At 40.4% G+C, this 9,057-nt stretch overlaps 1 protein-coding gene across 1 annotated transcript; it reads right to left on the bottom strand.

Moving 5' to 3' along the window:
• Positions 1–1,143: 1,143 nt before the first annotated feature.
• On the bottom strand, positions 1,144–6,336 carry PANX2 (pannexin 2). The gene is made up of 2 exons (XM_009332024.1): positions 4,851–6,336; positions 1,144–2,985 (listed from the first exon to the last, which is right to left on the bottom strand). Exons 1-2 carry the CDS (start codon positions 6,334–6,336, stop codon positions 2,624–2,626), a joined length of 1,848 nt encoding a protein of 615 aa, XP_009330299.1. The 3' UTR covers positions 1,144–2,623.
• Positions 6,337–9,057: the final 2,721 nt, after the last annotated feature.

Raw genomic sequence — 9,057 nt, 5'->3', positions numbered from 1 at the left:
AGCTACAGACCCGTACGGTTGACATATTGCTCAATGTGTGATACCAGGTGGAGAGCGAACAGGCAACCCCAAGGATTTCCCCATGTATTTGTAACGTCAGCTGAGCTGCTGCAACCAGGAAGAAATTCACCACGCTGCCTTCCGGCAACTGAAAGTACAGTGGCATAAGGGAGTTACATCTCTCTAAATCTGCCCTGAGGGTCCTATTCTTTCACTCTGCTTTTATTAACAGGTTCCTGATTTTCTTAAGGCAATTTTCCATATATTTTCTAATTATTTATTGGTGTTTAACAAGTACTGAACTATAATGGTTTTAATTTGCCCGAAAAAATAATTCTAACTACAGTATTCATCTAAGTGAATAGGATGTAGCGGGGCATTCGGCTCACCTCCAAAGTCTCTATATGCCATTGTTTTTGGGTGACTCTGAATGGATGGCAGTTACCCATCAGGCCGGGCAGAGACCTTGCTTGCAGTCCTGTCATGGGTGATGCTCCACTCCTAGGCTGCCTTGCAGCAGAAAGCTTCCTGCTGTACCTGGGGTAGAATGAGGCCCTGGCTATGCAGGTGCAGATTTGTTATTTAAAAAGTCACACCAGTTTATCAGTCACGCAGGCAGTGATGCTGAACACCCTGCACAGCTTGGGTTCGAGCAGGTTAGAAGAGGGGTGACCATCCTATGGCCCTGGAGCCACAGGCAGCGTGTAAACTGCTCAAATCCCTGCACTTCCCACGGTTGCCTCATGCAGACAGCTCTGCTGCAGGCTGCGGGGGAACATCGATGTCCCCAGGGCTGGAAGGAGACAAGCCAGCAGGAGCCGTTGCAGCCATCATCTCCCAGCTGTCCCAGACCGAGCTCCATGTCCCCCATCAGATCCACGCTGCCCCACGCCACGCCGAGACCTCGGGGTGTTACAGCCAGGTCCTTCAGCTGTCCTCAACGCCCCCTCCCCTGTCTGCGGTACGTGCCCTGTGGCTTGCTGCCTTTTTGGTATTTGGCTGTTCAGGCCAAAAAGGTTGGGCATAACTGAAGTAATGTAGGGGAGAATGGTGGCTTTACATGTCCTGCCTACTGATTATAATAAAATCCCACTTGTATGTAACTAAGCTAGGAAGTACTACACATTAAACTATGCAGAATAATAGTTATTTATTTTCAGTGCTATTTTCATTAAATATTGGTATCATATATCCATGTCTGAGGTAATAAATTAAAAAGAAATTCAAGATTTCAGTCCCATATTTGTGCTGCATATTTTTTCTACCATTATACATAATTTTGAAGCAAACATACATAGTCCATAATTCTGAATGCAGCTAGGAACATTATTTTAACACAGTCACTTTTTGTTTCACTATAATTTTGCTGAGAATGGTTATTGCATGATACACTTTTAATAGATGTTTTAGTTATACTAGAGTTTTCTATTAAATCACACATACCGTAGTTATAGGAAGATGGGCATGAAGATGTGCTTTGAGCCAAGGAAGGCAAATATTGAATCAGAGTGATAGCACATACTGCAGGATTATTGTCTGCCTGCACTAGAGCCCAGATCCAGCAAAGCCATTTTAGTGTGTGCTTAGCTTTAGACATATGAGTCGTTTCAGTGCCATCCATGGCCTTAAGTGTTTGCTGAATCAAGGACTAGCCACATCTGCAGACCTAAATTCATAGACTTCTTAACTGTGTATTATTTGAAAACAGTTTTGCTGGTTTCATATTTTGTAAGGTATTTTGTAACGACCTTCGTAAGATTTTTCGTATCAGTGAAGCACCCATGAAAGTTTCTAACCTGGTTCATAAATACACTATGAAAAAATAAGCAGCTACAATGACTCTCTTCTACACATTTTGTTAAAAGCAACACCTGGTTTGAAAAGTTATTAAAGTAATTTTTCCCATGGTAAAATATATTTAAAAAAATAAACTCTTCATTTCATCATCTTCCATCAAACATATAAGCGTGTTAAAGGGCGGGGCATACCTCAGGTATTTTCATTTATAAATGCAAGAGATTAAGTGTATCAATCTTTTTGCACTTAAATGCTGGTGGTAGTAAGGCCCTTTCAGCTAAGTCTCCATCAAGCCCAACATTAGTGAGCTAAAGAAACAAACAAACAAAAATTTTGCTTGCATATAACTTTTTCATAATCCTGAATTAAAAAAAATCCTCTCCGCTTAGAAAAAAACTCTTATTTAAATGCTGCCATTAAAAAAGTATACCTCACCTCCACGTTGTTTTAACTTTAATCAGTGATTCTGAATGCAAAGGATTTAAACACTCACTAAAATTACTGTGGCATGCCATCAGACTCTTAATGTTCATAAATTGTGCTAATCCCCATTTAAATAAGGAAGCTATAGTTTAGAGCTAGAGCTAATGGTTGTCTTGGTGTTAAAGGTCTATTTCCACCAGATTTTCTTTATTCTATTTTGCAAATGACTGACAGTGCTCATGATGTGATCCTGAAAAACCGTTTGGTGTTATTACCAAAAGCTATAGGCTGTGTGAAAACTCTCCATGCTCATGCAGTGAATTGCATCGTTGGGGGGACCATGGTCCACACTGCAGTGGTCCTGGGCCTGGCCATGAGGGCGCAGCCGTGCAGCCCAGGGTCTTCAGTACTCCACCGAGCTCACGATTGCCATTGGTTCATCAAATGTTGCCAACCTTATCTGCTTTGGGGTAGGGATGGAGAGAATTTCCCCGGTGTCAGTTGGTGAGTGAATACCATTGTCTATTATGTTTGAAACTTCCTCCTCGTGATCCTCGTACAGTGTGTTGATGTGCAGCAAAGGGTGGGCTGGGTTGCAGTTCAGTGCAGGTGCTGGCTCTGGCTTGACTTGGTTCAAAGTCATACTTGTTGCAGCAGCAGTTGTGGCTATGTGGTTGTGGTTACATGTGACAAAAGCCCCGGCCGCAGGCACAGTTCTGGATGTCTCAGATGAGTATAGGATCTCTTTTGCAGGATGAGGGGTGTCTAGAAGAAAACAAAACAGCCAGTTAAAAGACAAGTAGTCTTTCACCCTTCCAGTCCATCACAGAGCAGTGTCCTGAGCCAATAAAAGTCAAGGGCAGTTTTGCCACTGATTTCAGTGGGAGCAGGAGTGGACCCAAAAATGAATTTTCTTGGGACCCTTTGAGAAATCCAACAGGACTGTTTCAAAACAACAGGGTTCTAAGCTCAGGGAAATAGGAAAAACAACAAATGGGTTTTGTAAATCTTGCTCTTTTTTATGCATGCTCATGCTTCCTTACGTGAATGGTATTTTCGTAAAATGAACAAAAAACAACTGAAAAGTACCTTTTATTCTCCTCTACAGTCTGGCACGTGTTTTATAAATGTTATGATTTAATGTTTTGACAAACGTTATGAATGTTGAAATCCACAGGATGGAATACAAAAAGCACTGATATTTTCAATGGGAAAAAATAGTGGTTACACATTGTAAGCCACTTGTCTTTAGAAAGGACTCAGCAATTTGACATTAACTGATGTCTCTTTCCAGAAATTATAAGTCTGCCTTACCTGATGGACTGCAATGTAGGTCTAACTCAAAAGCAAAGCTGAAAATTTTTAATGGGAATGGGGAGTAACAGAGCCCCAAAACTACAGTAATTATTTTTTGCCCTTAAAATATTCAAGCACTAATTTAGATGAAAGTAATTGAGACCAGAAAACCCCAGTAGTTTTGAGGAGTTGAAATCAGAGCAGGTGACTGGATAAGGAATGCTGTAGAATAGCTCACATGCACACTGGGGAGTTGTAGGGCTCTAAGGAGCATAAGGATTTGGAAGTGACAGAAACTTTTATACCTCAAATCACTTCTTTGCTGGGCAGTGGGGTGACGGTAGCTGTCAGTCTGTCGAAGCCCAGAGGGAGGTCTTGGCTTGTAATGAGATGAGAGCCATTGCTTTAAGTACATACAAATCTTTCTGTAACTTCAAGTGCACAGTGCTTCTTTCTTACGTCAGTAGCTTACAAAAATAAACAAGAAGATACCTATCTGTCTATCAGTTTATCTACTGGATCTATCACTTTTCTTAGTGCTCACATGGCTTTCCCCATGACTCTAGCACCTAACAGCTATTGATATATTTGAAACACTCCTTTGAGGTAAGAAAAAGACAGGATTTCCAAGACACGCACTGGGAACTGAGGCACAGAAAGAGAGGCCACACAGGAAGGGAATGGCAGAATTCCTGAATCCCCGACCAGCACCTACACTTCAGACCATCCATCCTCTGGTCCACATGAGACAAAGGGCAATTTAAAACGTCTCTTGTGTGAAGAACAATATCAATGATCTGAGTCGTGATTTCCTAGGTGACAAACACATGCCAACCCCTAAGAATTGGTAGTTAAAGAGAATTTTTTCTACAGGGAGCTTTAACTGCCATTTGCACAGTTTCTCACACGCTCCTAAGAAGTGGCTATTACTGGTCGGAGTACTGGTCATCTACCATGGCAGTTTCCGTATGACTTGACAATAAGGCAGGTTTGAAATGTGCTAGGTGCTGGTAGAGCACGAAGGGTATCACGGAGGCCAAACCCTCCTCATTTTCTGGGCAAGGCATGACCACATTCATAATTGTGAAAACCTGCTGACATCTGAAAAATTACCTGCACCAACAGCCTGCAGGCTGTTTCGTACCGCTCTTAACCTCCATATAACTGATAAAGAGAGAGAACCCCTATCACTGAGGCCTGCAAGCCCTAAGATTATTAGCTATCCCAAAATCTAGCAAGGTCGGTCAAACAGTTCAGATAAGCTTTGAGTTTCTGAAGATCGCTATGCAAATTATGGTCTGTGGAGGTGGTACGGGCATTATGGCATACTGTACCTTTGAGAGAGGAGGTAACGTGTACTATGACATTCTCTTCCTGGTTTAGAAATCCACCCTCTTGGCTTTTTGACGTAGGCATCGAGGGGATGGCTTGAATCTCTGGCTTGGGTTTTTTGCTACTAAGTATATACGGATGAACATCCAAGGAAAAGTGTCGTGTGTGTTTTTTTTCACTGCTTGTGCTTGGGATGGTGTTTGGCTCGGTTTTATGAGCGGATGATTGCTGTGAGGTTTTTGCAGCAGACTCTAACAAAGGAGCTATAAGGCTGTCTGTTGCTGTTTTTCTCCGCATAGGCTTCGGTTTTTCAGGTTTGTGGTTTTCAACCTTCATAATGGCTAACTGTTCCTTGAATGGCTGAGGAAGAGGATTGGTGGTCGGGATCCATTTCATCTTCTTCCTTGGTCTCTTAATGATGAGCTGCTCATTAGCATCAATGTCTGCTGGATCAACGCTTGGGTCTATCGTTTGGATCCCTGAATCACGCATGGTTGGAGTGGCATCATGATTGGACTGGGCCAACGCTGCAAGCAGCTGGCGTACCACATTGTCATACATCAGATCGCTTTCATTTGTAATAAAATCCAGACGGTTCAATGATTTTATGTGGTCCCGATTTTCATTACAAAACATAGCCAAAATATTGATATCACAAAACTGGGACTTCTGCCACTGTTTCTTGGTCTTTATTCCAACTTTGTTCAGTTTATCAAATATGAAGTTGGACTTGCGAAATATGAAGAGGTGAATTAAGTTGATGAGGATTATCAAGTTCATGAAGCAGAGGAGAACGATATCTACACCAGCAATAATCCGCTGGAGCTGGACTGATGGCAGTTTACAGTTCACTCTGATGTGCAATTTGGAGCTGCTCGTTTTGTCTGGAGGCTCTCCTAGTGCACATGTAAATTCATTTTGCTTCTGTGTAGCATAGTAGGTGGATAAGTATGTAATTGGTATGATGCTTAAAAAGATGATGAACAAATGTCTCGCAAGGTAAAGCTTAGCTAAGAAGTTACTTCGTCCTCTTCTTTCCAGGTATTTCTCAAACAAGTTCTGTTCAGGGCTTTTTTCCTTCTCTGCATTCTCAATGATTTCTCTCTTCTCTCTCTCGGTGATCCCCGGGCCTTTGGACTGAATCTGTTTCTCTATTTTTGGTGCCCGCCCTTCAGCTGCACGGTGGTAGCAGTTATCGATCTCCTGAAGCAAAAAATTAAGCTCTGAAGTCAGTCGGGTGGAGGCCAGAAATTCCCAGCCCAGAGCTGGAATGTACATTATCCCAGCAAAAGCCAGCAGTGCATAAGGTAGGAACTTATGCTCAAACAAGGAGGGCCAGTGGCTGGCATCAACTCCTGGCAAGGCATCTTTTAATTCTGTCCAACAATATCCTCTGGCATACAAGGCTTGATCGCGGGTGAAGTTGTGTGGTGTATAACAGTATATTGGCTCCTCTGTATAACAGAGAGAAAAGTCACTGCTGTGCATTTAACCTACAAAAGGAGCTCTGGAAAATAAACATTTCAAATTATATCAATTTTATTTTACTGTATCTTTACATGACCGTTAAGCCCTCCATGTCTATTAGACAGCTCAGCCTGCACACATCTTCACAAAGCCCCCAGGCAAAACTATTTACCTCAAAGTTTTAGAATGAACCTGAGCTAGAAACGTCAGCAAGAAATACATATTTTGGTTTAATTACCTCTCTGAGAACAATATGCTAAGCAACTGTGACCTAAACTCTGTAAAGCTAAAAGACCTGATATCCACTATACAGTAGCTGAGGATGTTATGTGCAAATGCTGAAAGGCTCATTTAGGTGAAATTTAAGGTTCATCCCAGCTAAATATTCTTCTAAATAGAAAAAAGTTAGATGTAGCTGAAGACAATGTTTTTAATCTTTATTAACAAAGTCCACTCACTGGATATGGTAGATAAAAATGAAACTTAAAGACATACAAGCATTTAGTCAACTGTATCCCTCCCCGCTAACACTCTTGAATTAAAGTGTGACTGACCAGGACAGAATCTGGTGTGTTAACTGTATTTATCACTATGAAAATTTAATTCTACATTTGAAACTGTAACATTGTTTTTTACACAATGTGCAATTAAATGGTGGAACTTGCTGTCATACCTTATTATGGAAGAAACAAATACTGTGGATCAAGAAAGCAATCAGACAAAGTAATGGAAGAAAAAGTATAGCAAGAATTATTGAATACACAGATAGTGATGCAATTTTTCTCTCAGGACATGTTTAAGCCACAGGCTGCTGGAGGGTGGAAGGGTTTATCAAAGGAAGTAACACCATATGCTTATCTGTTTTAATACTCCTTCCTAAGCATTTACTTTTTCCCATCATCAGAGACAGGATGTTGGGCTAAAAAGGACTTTTGTCTTGACTCAGTAGGTAAGTTATATTCTTATACAATTGCATTTTTCTAGCAATACATGAAAGTAAGACAGAAAAACTTGTGAAAGCTAGAATACTATTAATTGCTCAAAGAACAATGACCATTATCAAAACACCCTCTACGAAGAGGAAGACCATATTTTCATGTTTTGGCGGGTAGAGCAAAGGGAAAATATTTTACAGTCTTCTGGTCTACCTTTAAAAAACTTCCTAAAATGAGACCCACAGGAAGAAGGCATGTTCTCTTGAATTAAGAATTGCTCACGAATACCAAGCTTGCTCCAGTTCTGAACGCAGTCTACAATTCAGATCGAGAACAGCTCACTGGAAGGGAGTGGTGGTACTGTTCTCTTAATAACACAAATCATGAAGAGAAGTAATAAAATATTATGTCGTTTGACAACAATAAATAAAATATTAAAAATTAACAGGCAGGCAAAAACCCCTAATCCTTTTGGCTTAACAGAGCACTCCTTACTTGACCAACTACTTCTCATATGCAAGCAAATCAAAAGCATTTACTAGTTCTTTGGTAAAATGTTGAGGTGTAAACCTGTCCTGTGACCTACAGAGATCTACATGCTGAGGACCGCACAAAAATTGTTTTGTTTTAAAAAGTGATTCAGTGAGGATTCTTTTCTAAAAATACAACCAATTTAAACAGAGTTGATAGAATAAATGATGCTACCCAAGACAGCATGTAAAGTGAGTAAGCCCTGCAAATTCTTTAAAATCACTTTTGAAGAATATTTTAAAATGATCTAACTTCGACCTCAGAGGAGAGCTTAAAGCACTCTAATGTTACACAGCTTCCCAGTTAGACTATTTTTGTGTATTTACAGCCATGTGTTACGCGAAAAATGCTCACTTGTTTTTGGTAATTACATGCCGTCCCAACCCTACCCATGAAGGGATGCATATAAAAAATTACAACTCCTACTATCAAAGATTTACTGTATGATTTCCCAGGAGACAAAGTAGATTCCTGTATGAAAATGTTCCCATGGGGAAAAAGAAGGCAAAGAAGCACGGTGCGTTTCTCATAAGCAGAAATATTTTTAATTGGGTGTCCCTAAGCTCAGTAGAACCTGCCAATATGAAACCTAGTTTCCTGTGACATACATGGGTTAATTTCTCCGAGCACAATGAATACTTGGGAAGACAGCAACAAGTATTCATACAGATCATCCATAAGGATTATTTTTTGATTCATGTATCAGTTGCTACTACCAAACAAACTGTGAACAGTTCTCTTCAGTTCTCTTCACTGAGACCTGAAAGCTAAGGTGACTTCTGCCAAAATTGTATATATACAACAACAATCAAATATATATTTTATAAATAAAAAGAGAAACAAATCAAAACATCTTAAAATTTACATTTATGTCGGACAGATCACTTACAGACTAACTCTGCACTCTGTCCATTGTCACTGCTTCACTGAAAAAAGTCTGAAGAGCTTCACAACTCCAGTTTGGACTGAACAGCTTCATTAGAGGCTACTTCAAAAATGGGGCTGCCCAGCCCAGTAAAGAAAGCAAATGTCATTTTACAGGAATTTGTTTGCTTTTCCTCTGTTAAACATTTTTTAAGCTGCTCCCGTTGCCTGGTAAGTTGTGAGAGATCTCTAATTTATTGGGTTAGCTGAGCATGGTGTCCCATTCTTATTCAATGTTTTGTTATTTGTTGATGCTAGTCTAATATTTTCTTTGCATATTTGTGAAATCGACATGACTTTCATTATATGCCATGTAAATCCCAAGACCCTTCAGCTGAAACCCTGTCCTCAG

This window comes from Pygoscelis adeliae, unplaced genomic scaffold, assembly GCF_000699105.1.
Source record: "Pygoscelis adeliae isolate BGI_AS28 unplaced genomic scaffold, ASM69910v1 Scaffold49, whole genome shotgun sequence".
Lineage (NCBI taxonomy): Eukaryota > Metazoa > Chordata > Aves > Sphenisciformes > Spheniscidae > Pygoscelis > Pygoscelis adeliae.
This window is presented reverse-complemented; position numbering and strand designations above follow the sequence as displayed.